Source organism: Trichosurus vulpecula, chromosome 8 (assembly GCF_011100635.1).
Source record: "Trichosurus vulpecula isolate mTriVul1 chromosome 8, mTriVul1.pri, whole genome shotgun sequence".
NCBI classification, from domain to species: domain Eukaryota; kingdom Metazoa; phylum Chordata; class Mammalia; order Diprotodontia; family Phalangeridae; genus Trichosurus; species Trichosurus vulpecula.
The window spans coordinates 194,642,689-194,662,348 of record NC_050580.1 but is presented as its reverse complement, the minus strand read 5'-3'; the positions used below and the strand labels follow the sequence as shown (position 1 = coordinate 194,662,348).

General features: G+C 40.1%; 1 protein-coding gene across 1 annotated transcript; it reads left to right on the top strand.

Annotated features, from left to right (window-relative positions):
- Positions 1-3,967: 3,967 nt before the first annotated feature.
- Positions 3,968-17,701, top strand: CCDC32 (coiled-coil domain containing 32). The gene is made up of 4 exons (XM_036769515.1): positions 3,968-4,029; positions 9,750-10,005; positions 14,920-15,076; positions 16,386-17,701. Exons 2-4 carry the CDS (start codon positions 9,762-9,764, stop codon positions 16,516-16,518), a joined length of 534 nt encoding a protein of 177 aa, XP_036625410.1. The 5' UTR covers positions 3,968-4,029; positions 9,750-9,761; the 3' UTR covers positions 16,519-17,701.
- Positions 17,702-19,660: the final 1,959 nt, after the last annotated feature.

Below are 19,660 nucleotides of genomic sequence, written 5' to 3'. Positions count from 1 at the left end.
GTACATTCAAATTTTTTAAGGAATTATTTTCTTCAGTGAGCTTTTGAACTTTGTTTTCCATCTGTCCAATTCTGCTTTTTAAGGCATTCATCTCTTCATTGGCTTTTTTGACCTCTTTTACTACTTGGCCTAGTCTGTTTTTTAAGGTGTTATTTTCTTCAGTATTTTTTTGTGTCTCCTTTACCAAGCTGTTGTCCCTTTTTTTTATTAGTTTCTTGCATCACTCTCATTTCTCTTCCCAATTTTTCCTCTACCTCTCTTCCTTGATTTTCAAAATTTCTTTTGAGCCCTTCCATGGCCTGAGACAAATTCATATTTTTTTTAAGGTTTTGGATGCAGGAGCTTTGTCTTTGTTGTCTTCTTCTGAGTGTGTTTCGATTTTTTTTTGTCACCATAACTTTCTATAGTCAGAGTTTTTCTTCTGTTGTTTCCTCATTTTCATAGTCTATTACTTGACTTTTAACTCTTTATTAAAGTAGGGCTCTGCTTCTGGGGTGGAGGGAGGGTGTATCATCTCAAGTTTCAGGGGTTTTGTGCAGCTATTTTCAGAGATACTTCTAGAGACTGTAAGTTTTCAGTTCTTCCAAAGTGGTATGATCTAAGGAGAGGTGTTTACTACTCTCCTGGCCTGTGCTCTGGTCTGTGAGTGATGACAAGCATTCTCTTCTGCCCTGGAACTATGGAGAGGGTCCCTCCTCCACTGTGGCTGCAAGCTCTGGTGGGACTTTGATTTCATTAGTATGCCTCCTTTACCCCCATCCCCAACCCCCAAGAAACCAGCCTTACCAATCCAGGTTGGTCCTGCAACATATAGTTTTAGAGAGTTGCCTAGACCCTAGAGCGCTCAGAGTTAAATTACTTGCCCAGGGTCACACAGTATTTGTCAGAGGCAGGGCTCAAAACCATTAATGAAGAGCTTTAAAGTCTTCCTTTCTTTGAGGCAAGTTCTCTGTCCATTATGCCCTTCCTCTCAATATAATTTTTAATCAATGATAAACAATCCTTAATAAGTGCCTAATGATTTATCAATCCATATTGCTATTAAGCAGGGTCCAAAGAGATTTAAAAGTAGAACATGATTTCCCTCCAGAATTAGATAAAGTGTAGCATTCCTGCCCATTATATAATACTATAGGAACACAGATGTAAATCACTGTGGCTTGTAAGGCAGAGGCAGAAAGTCATAGGGTAACTAGGTTTCGGCTATGCCTTCTCTCTGAGATTATCTCCAATTTATCCTGTACATATCTTGTTTGCAAGTTGTCTCCTTCATTAGATTGTAAGCTCCTTGACGGTAGAGACCATTTTTTGCCTTTCTTTGTCTCCCCAGTGCTTTGTGATAACAAAGACTATACAAGATGCTGCTCCTGACTACATACATACACACACATACATATACACACATATACATATATGTACATATATTATATGTATACACACATACATGACATACTGTTTCAGACATCTAGCTGAGTGCCTTGTACACAGCAGGGACTTAGTAACATCTAGCAAAGTGCCTTACACATAGTTGGCACTTAAAATAAATGTGTGTTGAGGATGAACTTATTTGAAATGGAGCTATGGACTGGATTGCTGTGCTTTTTTTTTTTAACAACCAACCAGCCTGGCACACAGTAGATGTTTAATAAACGCTTGTTGAATTGTCTAGTCCCGTCTAAAATATAGGTGGGTGTGGACAAAAGGACCAAGGTGAATCAACAATCTACTTCACACTAAGCATAAGTAAGGTCTGTAATTTGATTAGAATCTGTAATAAATGTTCAAAGAACCTGTTAATTTTCAACTGTTTCTTAAAATTCTTGAAAATGGCCTGAAGGTCTTGAGATGCTGCCTAGGGTTTAACTCCCATGTTAATGACATTTCACACTTTGAAATGACTGGGTAGCCTGATTAGTACTCTTGGTGCTAATGAATTAATAGATTGAGGAATCATATACTGTAATCGGAATTTTAGAGATGGCAGGAACCTTGGAGATTGGCTAAGAGATCAAGGAAGCATGGAATCATAGAATTGTACAGATGGAAGGGGCCTTTCTTGTAGTCATCAAACTCCCTACCCCTTCAAAAAATGTATGAAAGATACTCCAAAGAGTAAGCAGAGAGATTGTTTCTGATCCCCCACGATCTTCTAGCAAAAGTACGGAGTTAAGTTCTCTTGACAGCTTGTGAGTAGGTTTCATTCGTTCAACAAGTATTTATTGAGCACCTACAGGTAACAGCTTTCACATCTAGAGTAAAATGTCAGGCTTTTCCTCTGCCAGCTAACCTGATTTCATGCCCTAGGCAAGCTGCTGGTTGGGTGATTATCTCTTTAGAGCAAGATGACAGAAGCAAACAGTTCATAGGAAGAATCCAGGCTTCTCTGCCTGAAAAGCAGGCTGCTATAGCAGTGATAAGCAGACCTGTAGATAAGTCAGTCAGTATCAGTCTGCAACATTTACTGAACACTCATTTTTTTTTCTACTGAGTACCACACTAGATGCTATAGGGAGATATCACATACGTATATATGTGTGTATATGTATGTATATACGTACACATACACACACAAATAGCTCTTGCCCTTGGGTTCTTACAATCCAGTGTAGGACGAAGAACAAACAGAAAAGGACGCAAAGCTGTCTTACTACAGGGCTACATAATTCAGCAAGTATAAACATAGGTGGCAAAGGCATGGTTCTTTGATTTGAATTAGTGGGTTGAGTGAAAGGACGACTTCATAGAAGATGTGTGTTTTGAGTCATTTTGAAAGTAGGTCATACGCTACTGGAAGGAAAGTATTCCAAGTAGGCATCTGTCAAAAGACAGCAAGTATACACAGGCTAGGTTTGTAGGATCCCGAGATATTCCCACTCACCCCCCCCACCCCTATTGCCTTTTAGACTCTCCTTTAGCATAATGGAATTAACATATTTACACCCTGGCCAAAAAACCTTGTTTTTTTTTTTTTCCTTTCTTTTTTTTGTACCTCCTCCCCTTAGCAACCAACCTCCTTAGCAACAGAGTAGCCTTCCTTTGGTCTACCGTTCATTCCAACAGACTCCCTACCTCCAGACTGGAAGTCCAAACCACATCTGACACCCAAGGGATGCTCTGACACAAAATAACCCTGACTCTTTGCAACAAAGATGGAAAAGACTTCGTGGAGTGTGGTCAGAGTGATATTTGAAAGCTGGAAGGGGCCTCAGGGCTACCACCCTTAGGTCTACAGGAACCCCCTGCACTACATCTCTGCACTACATCTCTGCTCGTCCAGCGTGCATATCACCTCTAGTTACAGAAAGCTCGTTAACCAGGTGCAGGCGCTTATTATTATGGTTGTTTTTGTTTTCGTTACAGGACCAAAATCTGCCTCCCTGAAGATTGCAGGAGGGTCAGGGTGGGGAAACTGAGGCTCGGGCAGATCCCTAGGAGGTGAAGAAAGGGCACAGCACGCAAGTGGTCAGAGATCTTTCAATCAAATCAAACACGCTTTTATTAAGCCCCTGCTAAGTTCCGAGAACTGTCTTAGAGGCTGTGGATACAATCAATCAGAGTGAGAGAGTGTGTGTGTGTGTGTGCGAGTGTGTGTGCGCGCGCGCGCGTGCTCGCTTCCACTTTAAGGAGGAGCAGCGCTTGGGGTGCCAGGGAGCGAACCCGCGCCAGCGCCTCGGGGGTGCAGGTCCCCAGAAGGACGCCCCAGCAGGCATAGTAGTAACTCGCGCGCGATCCCACTCCGGGTCCCTAAACCTCGCGCCTCACTCTACAGTGGGACCCACCGCCTGCCACGTGCTCTCCGTCTCCAGGCAACCGCTGCCCCGCCCCCCACCTCGGCCTCGCCTTCGCTCTCAGCCCCGTCCCGCCTACCTTCTCCCTGCAGCCAATCCTCAGGCAGGACCTTACCAGCTCTAAAGGCGATTGGAGGAAGCGCGGTGCTTATCACTTGGAGACTCCGCCTATCGGGTCATTTTGGCTGCGAAGGCGAAGGTGGAGACAAGTTCTCTGCGGCTACCGGAGCCTGCCGTTGGGGTAGGTGAGGGAGGGACCCGGGAACCTGGGACCCTATCTCCGACCACTCTTCTCCTCCGGGGCGCGGCTCCATCCGGGCCTGGGGGCGGAGCCGCGGCCGTCTCAGGGGTCTGGACGCTTGACTTCCTTGCCCGGCCCCAGGCCTAGCCCCACCTCGGAACACTTCCTAGCGGGTTGCCGGGGCCTGACGGGGTCTGGCGCTGCGGCAGTCCCCAAGTTGCTGTGAGGATGCAGTATGTCGAGGGATGGCTGCTGTGCAGCCGACCCAGCTAGAAGTCTTCGTCCATCGTTTTCATTTCCGGCCCCTAGAGGCCAGCTGGGCCCTCCTCTGGGCATGTAGCTCCTCCCATGGGCTCCTGCGCTTAGAGATCCCCACAATGATGGCGGTGCAGGTCAAGGACGAGTCACTCGCCTGGTTTGTGCTCGAAAATATAGGAGGAAGGAGATAACACGGTCTCAGTCTGTCTAATAAACATTTATTAAGCGCCCACTATATACCTGACAGTGCTAAGCTCTGAGGATGCAAAGAAAGGCAAAAGATAGTCCCTGCTCTCAACGCGCTGACAGCCAAATGGGGCAGGTGGCATGCAAACAACTGTACAAACAAGATAGATAAGGGATAGGTGGGGTGTTGGCTGAAACGGGAAGGGAAGCCTCGAGGTGGAGATCGATCCGAACCATGAGAATGTGAATATACTTATTAAATGAGGAACAGAGAGACGGCAAGTGTCACTTGATGGCAGAGTAGGAGGGAGGGATATAAGATGTAAGAAGGCTGGAGAGGTGTGTTGGGCGGGGAGGTTACGAAAGGCTTTGAAGGTCAAACAGTATTATATTTGATCTTGGAGGTGTTAAGGAACTGCTGGAGTTTATTGAGTATAGTGGGGATAACATGGCCTCTCAGCCTATGTGGATTTATGCTTAGGGGCATGGAGGTGAGGGGCGTGGAAAACATTCACTTCATCAGGCACTTAATGCCAGTCGTGTGCCAGGCACAGGGAATACAAGACACAAATATGACACCTTCTGAGACCCAAGGTGCCTGCGCAATTCTGGGAAGAAACAGCATATACAGAGAAGAAAAGAAAATCTGCAGAGGAATGATGGAACACTTAAAACTGGAGTAATCAGGAAAGGGTTCTTGTAGGAGCAGAGCCTTTAGGATTCCCAGAGGTGAAAGTGAAGAGAGAATATTCCAGGTTTGGGGGACGACTTGTGCAAAGGCATGGAGGAAAGAGATGGAAACTTTTCTAAGTTCCAAGAGCTTTTCTCTTAAATGTTAAATTGAAGATCTAAAAACCTAAAGTTGGGCATATTTCCTTTGTCAAAGAGCGCTGCAATTTAGAGCCAGAAGGCTTGAATTCCCATCCTCCATTTGTGACTCACTACCTTGTTCTAGACTGAGTTTATGCATCTGTAAAAGGAGGGCAAAGGACCTCTCTTTCTACTCTAGAATTCTGATCCTAAGGGTATGGAGCTCTGCATCCCAGTCTGAACTTGACTCTAGACTCTAGACTCTGATTTCAGATATCTGCTATGATACTAGCTTTTTAAACAAGCCATTCAGCCTCTCTGGGTCTTGTTTCCTCATCTGTAAATGAGGGAACTTCTCCTTTCCTGTCCTTGTGCTACTGGAGGAAGTCACACAACAGAATTGGACCCCCTACAAATTTATGTTATTTCATTTCATCTTGATTGATTTTTCTGTCCCTCTTTCCTCAGCAGCTGTTCAAATCTTGTTTTCTCCTCATGCCCCCAGTGCTGCCCCCATACCACCTGTGACTCAACTTAGCAGATGTCCTTGCCTCTTGTTTTACTAAGAATGTCAATACATTGAACTTTCTCATTTTCCCAATTCTATACCTCAAAACCATTTTACATCTTTAAAAATTCATAGATTCCATTTGTTTTTACATCCTTTCCTTTTTGGATATACTCCCTCCACTTACCCTTTTCCTCCTTAATTCCATTATCTGAGGAATAAATAGCCCTTTTCCTCTCCAAGGACAATGTTGCTACTTGTGCCCTTTTTCTGTCCCCTTTCATATATTCCAGGATATTGTCCTATTGATAACTCCTTTCTCATTTTCAACGGGCCCTACTCACTGGCTTCTTCCCTGCTGCCTACAAATGTGTCCAGATCTCCTATATCCTTAAAAAAAAACAAAACCCAAAACTGTGGTGCTGTCTCTTGTTTATATGTTACCTTCATTTCCCAAAGTAATCTTTCACTCCTCTATCCAAAGAGCAATCTCTTATAATAAAGACTAAATAAGAAAGGAAAAACAGGCAGTTATTTGAAACTAACCAACTTATCAACTGAAGACAAAAAGTACATTCATTGTACTTCATAGCTCCTCACCTCTGGGGGGAGAGAAGTGCATTCTCATAGCTCTTTTTCAGGGCCAAATTTGGTCATTATAATTACACAGTTCAAATTTTTTTAATTGTTTCATTTATAATGGTGGAATCATATGTACATTGCAATACATATTTTTCCACAGCATTTAGCACATAGTAAGCACTTAATATTTTTTTCTTCCTATTTCTGTATACTTCACTTTCTTTCAGTTCATCTAGGTCTTTTCATGCTTCTCTGTATTCTTCCTAGTCATTTTTCTTACAGTGTAGTATTACTTCACTGCATTCATTTTAAGCTCTTCTCCAGATTATGGGTATCTACTTTGTTAACAGTTTGTTGATACTTAAAAAGGTTTTGCTGTAAATATTTTGGGGAGGTGTGTGTGAGACCTTTCAGTCTTGGGGCAGGTACCTAGTAGGATCTCCCTTATCCTTAAAAAATGTCCACTTTACCTTACTGTCCCCTCAAACTTGTATTTTATTGGTAAACTTTGCATGCCCTTTCCTTCTTTGACTCACCCCAAGCCCCATTAGGGTACCTACTGTCACCATAGTTTCTGCCAGTTAGAACCACACTTCCCTTTCTCAATCCCAGGATGCCTAAGGGTCCACCCCAGCTTTCCTCCCAAAGCTCCCTTCTTCCCATCACTCTCTTTGCTGTAGAATCTCCCTACTTATACCCACTTCCTAATGGTAATGAGCCCTTCACTTCTGGACTCTCACTTTGCTAGACAGTTACCCCAATATATCTTAAGAACTCCTGGGCCTTGCTACCCAATCAGTTAATCAACCAGTAAGCAATTATTAAGTGCCTACTATGTGCCAAGTGCTGTGTTAAGTGTGAAGTTACAAAAAGAGGCAAAAGACAGTTCCTGCCTTCAAGAAGCTTACAATCTCATGGGGGAGAAAACATGCAAACAAATGTATACAAAGCAAGCTAAATGCAAGATTGGTAGGAGATAGAGAGAGAAGGCACTGGAATTAAGAGGGGTTGGGGAAGGTTTCCTATAGAAGGTGGGATTTTTAGTTGGAACTTAAAAGGAAACCAGGGAGGTCAGTAATCAGAGTGGAGGAGGGGAAGAGCATTTCAGGCATGGGGAAATGCCTAGTGCTGAGAGATAAGTGACTTGGTCACAGAACAGCCAGGGACTAGTGTCACCTCATTGAAGAATATGTGTAGGGGGGAGTAAGGTATAAGAAGACTGGGAAGGTAGGAGAGGGCTTGTTTATGAAGTGCTTTGCATGCCAGTGTTTTGTATTTGCTCCTAGAGGAAAAAGGAAGCCACTGGAGTTTGTTGAGTAGGGGAGTGGGTGGTGGGTTGGGGGCTGGAGTATGTGATACTGTCAGACCTTAGCTTTAGGAAAATCACTTTAATGGCTGAATGGAGGATGGATTGGAGTGGGGAGAGACTCAAGGTAGGCAAACCCATCAGCAGGCTATTGCAGTGTAATCCAGGCATGAGGTGGTGAGGGCCCATACCAAGGTGGTGGCGCTATTAGGAGAGAAGGAGGTATATTCAGTAGTTGTTGCAAAAGTGAAATGGATAGGCTTTGGCAATAGCGGATGTGGGAGGTGAGAGATAGTGAGGAATCCAGAATAGCTCCTAGGTTGTGAGCCTGAGGGACTGGGAGGATGTTGTTGCCTTCCACAACAATAGGGAGGATTTGAAGGAGGGGGGGTGGTTTAGGGAGAAAAATAATGAGATTTGTTTTGGACATACTGAGTTTAAGATGCCCACTGGATATCCAGTTCTGGATGTCTGAAAGGCAGTTGGAGATTGGCAGAGAGGTGGGGCAGCATAACTGGTAGATCTTTTCATTCTGCTTGTATAGGTTTCTCTCAGTTAGAGTGTGAGCTCCTTAAGAGCAGGGGCTGTCTTCTTTTTTTTCCCTCCCCCCCTCTCCTTGCCCCCACCATTGCTGTATATCACAGGGTGTGGCACATAGTAAGGCTTTATAAATTTTGTTTTCATTCATTCATGGTGAGGTCTTCCAGAAGTGCCTGTTTGGGGATGAACATGCTGATCGCATTAATCCTTAGAACATTGAGAGTCTCTTGGAAGAGATCCACAGGAGTTTGGCTGGTCCATGCACACAGGAAAAATCCAAGTGGATGAGGAGTATTGGGCCCACAGTTGAACAGAAGAGCAACAGTGGGCTGGAATGCTTTTGAGAAAGCTGGCCCCCAAGCTTCCCATAAAAGCAAAGTTGCATCTTTTCATTACTTTCAACTGGTGTTGCTGTATGTCAGAGAGGTATGGGATGTAACTGTTTCTGAACTAAAAATGAGTATCACACAGAGAGCAATGAAGAGGCTTGTGAGGATGTGCACAAGCCGCACCATAAAGTCAACAAGGAACTTCAAAGAAGAACAGGAGTAAAAGATGTCGCAAGGAATTGAATATGACAGAAAGAGAAGATGGGTTGGTCAGATGGCAAGAACAAAGGGATGACGGGTGCACATTAAGAGTATTTCACCCTCTTGCATTAGGAGGAATGGAAGTAGGCTTCCAGCTTCTTCGGTGGACCTCCGGCGGCAAACTTTTGGGAGGGAATGGACAGGAGTTCTACAAGATGGGCAGGCAAGAATGGGGTGTAGACTACATCATTGCAGGGAATTTCTGAATTGATGAAATCACCTGCCCATTTTAGTAGATGAAAGGAAAATACATATACAAAATAGGAGCAACAGAGCGAGACATGGAGTAAATGATAAAATACATATGGGTGATCTTTTTAAAATTCTAAGTTTAATTAGTTGTAAATAGTTTTTACTTTTGTTTGAGAATAGCAATTATTTAAATTAATTTTAAAAATAAATAATGAAAAGTTTTTAAACCTTAATCCAGAAGAGATAACATCTCACCTTTCAGCTTCTAGCAGTGTTACCTATATATAAATCTTTTTTTGTAAAAGTAAACATGTTATTGCTATTCTTTTTATATATCACTATCACTTCCCATTGACTCTCCTACCCTTCACCATCCTAAATCCTTTCTCCAAACAAAAAAAATATGGTTAAATAAAACAAATCAGTACACTGACTTTGCCTGACAACGTCTGCTGCATTCTACACATACCATCCACCACTGTCACTGATAGGAGGGAGGCACACTTCTCAGTAGTTCACTGAAGTCACAATTAGTCACATTTTGATCAGAGTTCTGATGTCTTTCAGTGTTGTTTTCCTTTATGTTATTGCCACATAGAAATTTGATGAAGTTAAGTTTCTTTGAAAATAGCTCCTTTAAAATCTTACTAGGATCTCTTTTGTTAGACAAATGGAAAGCTGGTTGAAATATACTTTATCTATGAAACCTTAAAGTCAGTTTTTACAACATGGTATGTATGTTTTTCAGCTAAGATTCCAAATGAAATCATTTGAGAGCATTGATTCTGCTGTTCCAAGGTCCAGCCGGGACCTTTGGGCAGAAATCTGTTCCTGTTTGCCAAATCCTGACCAGGGGGATGAGCCCAAAGATGCCTTCTCTGATTCCTTTACGGATTTACCTTCTGGGGGCGAAAATGAGAAAGAAGCTGCAGACTTGACTGTTCGGCCAGATCTAAAGCCTTGGGCTCCATTGCAGGATTCAGAAGTGTATTTAGCATCTCTAGGTGAGTACAAAGGAGCTTCTTTGTCAGTATGGTATCATGGTAGTAAAGTTTTATCAGCTGCATCAAACCTGGTTTTTCTGTTCAATTGAATTTTCTCTTTTTAATTTTCTTGCCCTAATTGGTATTTTGGACTATGTGTTTTTTAATTTTTTAAAAAGGCTACTATTGGGGTTAAGTGAGTTGCCCAGGGTCAGGTGTATTGAGCTAGTAGGTGTATTGAGACTGGATTTGAAATCAGGTCCTCCCGACTCTAGGGCTGGTGCTCTATTTACTGTGCCACCTAGCAGCCCCTGGATTATGTTGTTTTGAAGTCTCCAACCTACCCCGGGTGTAACTTTGCTATCTAACTAATTCTTCTTCCCTTTCACTGCTCATGCTGAATTTTGTTCAACAGACTGTCCTTCCTTATCGGAGGATAGTCTTGCTATTCAAAGATACCCCAAATTCACCGTGTCAGTACTTAAGTTTGACTGAGGAAGGGGGTAATGGACCTGTAGCCACATATGGGATCCTGCAGTTTGAAAAGTAGTAATGCTAGGTTGTTTTTTGATATGGGAAGATACTTAACCAAAACCAGCTTCTTGTTGAGTATTTTGCTTAAATAAGGATAAGAGTGCTTGCATTTCCTACCCTACAAGGCTGTTGAAAGGATCAAATAAAATAATATGTGTAAAACATTTTGCACATCTTTGCATCATAAATGAGTCATTATTCTGTATAAGAAAAGATTGTCAGAGAACAGATGATAGCCTTTAAATATTGAAAAGGATTAGACTTGTTTTGCTTGGTTCATAATTAAGACCATTGAGTTACTGAAAAGCAGGTTTGGGCCCAGTAAAAATTTCATAACGATTAGAACTGTTTTGAAGTGGAATGGATTGTCTTGGGAGGTAGTAACTTCTCCATTATTGGATATTTGTGAATTGAAAGCTATGAGACCACGCATAAGGGATATTAATACAAGATTAATACAAAATTCCCTCTCAAGTAGAACTTAGTGATCTCTGAATTTTTTCCCAATGCTGAGACTCTGGGATCCTATAGTGACAAGACATAGAATATGTCATAAAATAATATATTTAAAGCTGGAAGGGATTTGAGAGGCCATCTGTTCCAACACTTTTATTTTTAAATATGAGGAATCGAAGGCCAAAGAGGGTTACGTTAACTTGACCAAAATCATATCCATCTGAGATGGAATTTCTGACTCCCAAGTCCAGCACTCTAGCGCTTATACCACAAATTACCTCGAGTCCTTTGATATTTAGGAAACACCCTCATCTTATTAGTCACCTGATTAATTTCATGTATTTTATTTTGATTTTTATTAGCTTTATTTTTATATGGTGACATTTCCTTTTTTTTTTGAATAACTTTTTTATTTAATATTTTTAGTTTTCAGCATTGATTTTCACAAGAGTTTGAATTACAAATTTTCTCCCCATTTCTACCCTCCCCCCCACTCCAAGATGGCATATATTCTGATTGCCCTGTTCTCCAGTCAGCCCTCCCTTCTGTCACCTCACTCCCCCCCATCCCCTTTTTCCTTACTTTCTTGTAGGGCAAGATAGATTTCTATGCCCCATTGCCTGTATATCTTATTTCCTAGTTGCATGCAAAAACTCTTTTTTTTTGAATGTCTGTTTTTAAAACTTTGAGTTCCAAATTCTCTCCCCGCTTCCCTCCCTACCCACCCTCCCTAAGAAGGCAAGCAATTCAACATAGGCCTCATGTGTATCATTATGTAAAACCCTTCCACAATACTCATGTTGTGAAAGACTCACTATGTTTTGCTCCTTCCTATCCTATCCCCCTTTATTCAGTTTTCTCCCTTGACTCTGTCTCTTTTCAGAAGTGTTTGTTTTTTATTACCTCCTCCCCCATCTGCCCTCCCTTCTATCATCTCCCCTTTTTTATCTCCTTCCTCCTCCTTTCCTGTGGGGTAAGATACCCAATTAAGTGTATATGTTATTCCCTCCTCAGATCAATTCCGATGAGAGCAAGATTCACTCATTCCCCCTCATCTGCCCCCTCTTCCCTTCCTACAGAACTGCTTTTTTTCTTGCTACTTTTATGCAAGATAATTTACCCCATTCTATTTCTCCCCTTCTCCCTCTCCACTATATTCCTCTCTCATCCCTTAATTTGATTTTATTTTTTTAGATATCATCCCTTCATATTCAGCTCACCCTGTGCCCTCTGTCTCTCTATATATGTATATTCCCTTCAGCTACCCTAATACTGAGGTCTCATGAATTATACACATCATCTTTCAATGTAGGAATGTAAACAAAACAGTCCAACTTTAATAAGTCCCTTATGATTTCTCTTTCTTGTTTACCTTTTCATGCTTCTCTTGATTCTTGTGTTTGAAAGTCAAATTTTCTATTCATCTCTGGTCTTTTCACTGAGAAAGCTTGAAAGTCCTCTATTTTATTGAAAATCCGTATTTTGCCTTGGAGCATGATACTCAGTTTTGCTGCGTAGGTGATTCTTGGTTTTAATCCTAGCTCCATTGACCTCCGGAATATCATATTCCAAGCCTTTCGATCCCTTAATGTGGAAGCTGCTAGATCTTGTGTTGTCCTGATTGTGTTTCCACAGTACTCAAATTGTTTCTTTCTGGCTGCTTGCAGTATTTTCTCCTTGATCTGGGAGCTCTGGAATTTGGCAACCATATTCCTAGGAGTATGGTGACATTTCTTAACCTTGTCCCTAGATCCTCAGTGTGCAAAGAATTTGAAGTTCATGTCATCTTATTCACTGGTCACATTCTTTTATTGGTTGTTTAATTTTTGTGGCATCTGGTCCATTCTGAAGAATTATATTAATAAAAACTAAAATGTATAAAAATTTTAGGAGAAAAAAAACTTTTAAAAATTTTATAATGCTCAGTGGGACAATTGGAGGAACCTTGATGATCAGGAAGTAATAATGGTAATCATTGTTTTCATTTTGGGGAAGGAAATTTAACAGAAGTACAGGTGAAGGGGTAAACTTGATTTTTAAGAAACAACATGGAAAGAGAAAAGGAGAAGTTTTAGTGCAATGGTAGAAAAAAGACTGGTATAGTGGGAAATGATCAGGAAGATGAAAATGTCAGATTAATTTGTTAGGATTCTATCAGAACAAAATAAATGAGTCATAGTTATGGCTGAAGCATTACAGCATGTTTGTCAGAGGTATCCAGAGCATGTGTTTAATGACTGATAGAAAATAAGTAAAAGGACAAAGATCCTTTTGATTCTATCAGAGCCATAGGCTTAGTGGGCAGTCAGTACACATGTAGTAATGATGACTATTTCAGCTAATGGTGACTGATTCTGAATGCTAGACTCCATTTCTTCTTTTTTATATTATTTAGGTGGGTGACTATAATTACCGCAATTCCTTCTCTGAGAGGTAGAACCATTATGGTGAACTGTGAAAGAGAGATGGAGAGTGAATGCAGATCAAAGCATATTATTTGTGCTCTTTCTCTTTTTTTTTTTTTTTGGTTTCTTCTTTCTTGTGGTTTTTCCCTTTGATGCTAATTCTTCTTTACAAAATGACTAATGTGGAATTGCATGCTGTCTTGGGGAAGGGGAGCAGAGGGAGGGAGAGAAAATTTAGAACTCAAAATCTTATAAAAGTGAATGTTGAAAACTAAAAACATAAATAAGATTAACAAAAAAGACAGGTAGAATTGATTGGAGTATATAATGATGGCTCTTATACTGTACTAACTGGATCTCTCTTGATCAGCTCGGAGCAGAAGGCTTTGAAGAAATGGATGCTTTCCATGCCCAAAACATGACTTTCCCAAGAGCAGAACAAGTACAAATTTAGTGTGTCATTTTTATTTTCAGATCTTAACATATAATTGAAAGAATAGTTTAAAAACGGTGACTTTATTACTTGAACCTATTTTTCACTGTTGAGAAAATGAAATACCTCAAACATTTAACACTTAAAAGTAGTTGGTTTTCTTGTTAGTTATTTACAACTTGATAGTAATTATTAATTGTTCTTATCAATGCACACTTTAAAAAGTTAAAACCATTGTGAGTCTTAAAGGGTTTTTTTGGTTGTCATTTGAAATGGGTGGAGAAGTCTAGATTTTTACATATTGATCCATATGCTGTAAAGAAAAAATGAAATTCAGAAATGGTGATGTGAATGGTGATGACATCTCTGCCCACATTCAAGTAAGAAGATCTGTTTAATAATTACACTTAAAATGAAAATAAAATTAATTAAACCTTTCAACACACAGCATATTGACCACATTCAAAGGGAATGCAAGATACCTTGGTTTATTGGGTTTGAATATCAAGGTGGTAACTTGAACAACTTAAAAAGTCTCTTTTTTTTTTTGAAAACCTTTAATCAGGAATTTAATCATAGAGAGATCTTAAAAGTTTCTCGTTACTGAGTTCTCACCAAAAATAAATTAGTATCTAATAAACTATTGGATTTTTCATCATCTTCTCTAAGTCATCTTTTCTAGTTCTTTCTCATGAGATTTGAAGAAGTGTTTCATGTCAGTGTATTAAAAAGAAGTGCCATATATGTTCCTTGCCTTGGAAAGACTGTTGTTGAGTTGGAAAATGACAGTATTCACATTGTCAGGAGAAACAGATATTCTAGAGAACAACAGTCGGGCTTTTGTGATTACCAAGAAGTATACACTTGCTTTGATTATAAGGTCCTGTAGGTTTTACTGCTGTAGGGTTTTTTGCTTCAGAATGAAAAAAAAAAGATATTGTGAAGGTAAGAAAAAAAATTGTTGATTTCCCTTATCATAACTGATTCATACCGAAGCTCATTTTGGAGTTATTTCTCAGTGTTGAAAGAACTTGAATAATAAACATTAGTTTTTCAGATTTAGCTGAAGTCTCATTCATCATTAGGTATCTTTCCTTTTCTTCTTAGAGAAGAAACTAAAAAGAATTAAGGGTTTAAGCCAGGAAGTGACTTCCAAGGACATGCTTCGTACCCTTGCTCAGGCCAAGAAAGAATGCTGGGATCGATTCCTTCAGGAGAAGTTAGAATCTGAGTTCTTTATGGAGGGTGTTGAGTCTGATGAGAGGTAATGAGCCACTAGGCAATAATATTTCATTACATTCATATGCTACAATTTGTTTCAGATTTTTCTCATTATAGAAACAGTCTTATTACTGAGGATAATGTTCTCATTCCTCTTAAATCAAAGGATAGTCCTATGTCCTGATATCATTTAATATCAAATCAAATTCTTTGTTTTTTTTAAAACTATGCCCTACATTTTTAAATATTAAAAATATCCTCAGAAATTGTCCCTTTAAGAAGGTACTTTATCTTTAGGCCTGATAGTGGGTTTTTGGAATGTATGTATGGTATTTGCTGGAGTGAATGTTGGTTATGTAAGGGTAAAATACTTAGGTGTATGGCAGAGATGAACTAGCCCCCTATGTATACATTTTTTAACTTAATGTTAATGATATATTTTATTTTAATCACGTTCAATTCTGAATGTATTCCTTCCTTCTATTAAATGAGCCATCTTTCATACCAAGGATGAAAAAGAGAAAAATAGTTTAGCAAAATCAACCATCACATAAAAGTCTGACAACATATCCAATATTTTATACCCAAAGTTCCCCATTTCTTTCAAGAGGGCTATAAAGGTACATTTTCTCAACTCTTCTCTATAGCTAAGCTTGGCCATTATAATGTGTGTGTGTATGTGTGTGTGTGTGTGTGTGTGTGTGTATGTGTATGTGTGTGTATATATATATGTGTATGCACAAACATATATAATTTTTTAAGGTACTTATTTTAGTTGTGTTCTACTTTTAAAAAATTCCCTTTCAATAATATTTACTGAGAACCTACTCCAGGTATCATGGTGATATAAAATAATGTAATATGCAATTCTTGCTTTTGAAGCTCACAACTTAGGAGGAGACTACACGTACACATAGAAAGAGAACTAATAATACAAGACAGAATGTGTCAAATGAGTGTTCTGAATAATAACTATAAGAGCAGGAGATCATTGTGGGCAAGAGTGGGAAGGAAAGAGACCCTTACGTGGTAGTTGTTCATATGTAAAGGGGAGTTTATCAGTTGGATGCTTTATCTTGGGAATTGTTTGTAATGGGAAACAACAAAAGAGCCCCTCACTTTCGTTGGTGTGTGTGTTGGGTGGGTGGGTGGGTGTAGGGGGAAGAGGATGTGCCCTCCCGAAATGAAAAGGCAAATGCCACTGCTCACAGTTCTATGTTCTATTCTGATTAGATGTTCAGAGCAAAAGATTGGTGGGGGATGTGGAGGGAGAGTAAATAAGCATGGTAATCCTTAAGTGAATTCATCAGTGATGTCTATTAAGTTCACCTTCTAGCCTTGCTCTTTTGTAGTACTTTGGAACATTTCAAGAGGTGGCTGCAGCCAGACAAAGTGGCCATCAGCGCAGAGGAGATACAGTACCTGATTCCACCAGAGTCGAAGTCTGAGAAGCCCGGGGAGGAGCCAGCAGCCGTGGAACAATAAACCACACACACCATGCAGCTGTCACAGGTCCCTAGGGACCAGTGGAGTTCTCAGCAGCAAGTAATGAAAGGAGAGTTGAAGGTTAAAAAAAAGAGAAGCAGCCCAAATTTCTACTCTGCAAAGCAAACAGCTGCAGGCCCCTGAAGACCTGGTTTGGGATCTAGTGCATGTGTTTGCCTTGGATGAAGTAACTGGTCCAGTGCATGCTGGACCCAAAGATTGCTTTCCTCTCTGCTGTTCTGCAGCTCTTCTAAGCCCTGAAGCTGCAGGTTAGATCTCTGTTAGTAATCTGATGAAGGACCAAGCATGGAAAATGTTTGGAGAAATTGATGCCTAGGCTTGAATGGACAAATTATGTGAACTTTTTTCCCTTCCTTCATGGGTAAACAAACTCAGAGCTCTCATATTGCTGGTTGTAGCCCTACCTGGTAAGAGATTTCTGTTTAGTAGAACAAACCTATCAGCCTCAGTGTTCCCTGTACGTGTTCCAAACACCTCTGTAAATCCTGTAAGGGCATAAGGGAGGTGAAGGCTACTTCCTCAGATGTCAGCCTCTCTCAGATTCTCCTCGGTACGCTATGCAGTGATATTAAATAATACCACTACCTGACATTTGTATGATGCTTCACAGTTTTTAAAGCCCACTAGCCTCACTTTGATCCTCACTACAGCCCTGTGAACTGGGCAGGGCACAGGTTGTTGTTTCTGCGTTATCAATGAGGGGAAGTCGTTTGCCCAGGATCGTGTCTAGCAAGCGATGAAGCTATGACTAGAATCTAGCTCTTCTGATCCGAAGTCTGGTCCTTTTTTTTTTTCCCACTAATTGCTGAGTGGACTAAGTAGCAAAGCCCTGAAGGAAATGGATTGTGTGTGTGTTTTTTTTTTTCCCTAGTGTCTGATTTATTATTGTGATAGGTTTGGAATGTGGAGAGTGTGAGTGTTTGTATGGAGTACAGCTATGAGCACCCTTCCGTTTCATTTTTTTCAGTTGTCTTTTGAATTTAAAAATTCCAGGTTCTAAATCACAGTTTAAGATGGTTTTAATATTTGGTTGGTATTACAGCTGAGAAGTTTTGTTTTCATACCTTTTGGCAGTTCTACTAACTGAGCCATAAGCTTCCCTCCATGTTTAACTTGTTTTAATTTGGTATGTACTGTCAATAAAAAGCTTTTCCCATCTTAATACCAGTTTATACATATCATCATCCTCATGGGTACTTTGAGAGGGAGAGAAAAGGAAAAAAATGCAGGAAGCAACAGAATCAGTCCCTGCTTTGCCCATGACCTTCTATTTAATGAGTATTCTTCTAGCAATAAGAACCTCAGGTCGCCTCTATGGGCAGTGTTGCTTCTGTTGCCAGGGCTCCACAGTCTAATTCAAGAACTGAGGTAATTGGTACCTTGGTAATTGGTACCAAATTCAGATGGAAAGAGTGTTGTAAAAACCATTGATTGTTCTTCAATTGAATGCTTGGTCTGAAAGAAAAGAACCTTGGGTACACATGCATTTTTAAATTTCTTGAGCAGCCTTTGGAAATATTCATCCCTTTTCATTAGTGGTACATATTTTGTTCAGGGAAAGTTCAGAAATTATGCTTTTAACTAGGAAGCTTCATTCAGTTTAGTATCTTAGTGTCTATGACAAATCCAGAGAGATTGCTCCAGTCCCAGTAAATATTCCAAGGGAGCTGGAGTTGGCTTCTGGGCTTGCTGCAGGGAAGACAAAAGAAAATCATCTCTTTGATGATTTTCTTTTTTAAAATTTACTTATTTTTAGTTTTCAACATTCACTTCTTCTTTGAGGATTTTCAACATCTTATCTGTGCTTTGTGATCATTTGCTGGCCTTACAATAAGTGGATGGATTTTTGTTTTTAAAAGTTTGTATTTCATCACTTCTAGAAACAGTATCTTTTTTTTCTTGGTGACTATAATTTTAAAAAGTCAGAGAAGAGGAAGATTGTCACCAAAAGCTAGAAAACCCAGAGAAAGTGTTGCCTTCTAGGAAAAAGGAAACTAATTCAATGGTATCTCTCCAACGCAAGCAAAAATCTGTCACTGTCTTTTTCCTACCCTTTTGCATATTTCAAAAACAAAAGGAAAATTTTTTTTAATGTAAACAGCATTTTATTTTTTCCAATTACATGTAACGATAGCTTTCAACATTATTTTTTTGGTAAGATTTTGAGTTTCAAATTTTTCTCCCTCTCTCCTGTCCCCCCTCCCCAAGATGGCAAGCAATCTGATATAGGTTATACATTTGCAATCATGTTAAACATATTTCCACATTAGTCATGTTGTGAAAGAAGAAGCAGACCAAAAGGAAAAAACCACCAAAAAACCCAAAGAAAGTGAAAATATTATTTTTCAATCTGCATTTGGACTCCATCAGTTCTTTCTCTGGATGTGGATAGTGTTTTCCACCATGAGTCTTTTGAAATTGTCTTGGATCATTGTGTTTCTGAGAAGAACTAAATCTATCATAGTTGATTGGTGTATTTAATGGTTAAAACAAAATAAAACAAAAACATTACTTCATGGTCTGGAAAGACCGGTGCTGGAATTGCATGGGACTGTCCCCAGTACAAACTCGAGAAATATGGACACAGCAAATGAACAAAGAGTAAACCCACCAGTAGTTGCCAAGGTACTTACTTGCCTGGCAAGGCTGCTGGTAGTAGAATTGCTTGGAGAGAAGAGGTGTCTTGGATTGGCTGGCTGACTGTTAAGGTATAAATATCTAGGAGAGATGCTGGTGCCCTGTCCCTCAGGACCAAGACTATATACCCAGGTCTCAGGAAATAGCTACCCTTTCTCCAGAGATCTCAAAGGTCTGGTTTTCCTAACTTCCCTGATTTACTTCTGGAATCAATAATATTGTCATCTACGTGCTGCCTTGTGGGCTCCAGAGCAGAATCAAGAAGTTGATTTTCTGGCAAGCCAGTAAAAGACAGAGCCCACTAAAAGTAGGTGCATTAGTCCAGCTCATCCAGGAGACCTGTTTAGCACTTGAGTACTATATAATAACATGTTTACATAGCACTTTATATTTCTTGCAGCAACTCCTTGAAGGAGATAGTATAGATACTATCCCCTTTTTTTGAGATGAGCAAACAGGCTTATTGGGTCATGACTAGGATTTG

What these genes read in the sequence shown, in the direction of transcription:
- CCDC32 (XM_036769515.1), top strand. Translation starts at nt 9,762, where the DNA reads ATGAAATCATTTGAGAGCATTGATTCTGCTGTTCCAAGGTCCAGCCGG. An exon ending in AGTGTATTTAGCATCTCTAG is followed by an intron (nt 10,006 to 14,919) that starts GTGAGTACAAAG and finishes TTTTCTTCTTAG; the next exon opens with AGAAGAAACTAAAAAGAATT. An exon ending in GGTGTTGAGTCTGATGAGAG is followed by an intron (nt 15,077 to 16,385) that starts GTAATGAGCCAC and finishes GCTCTTTTGTAG; the next exon opens with TACTTTGGAACATTTCAAGA.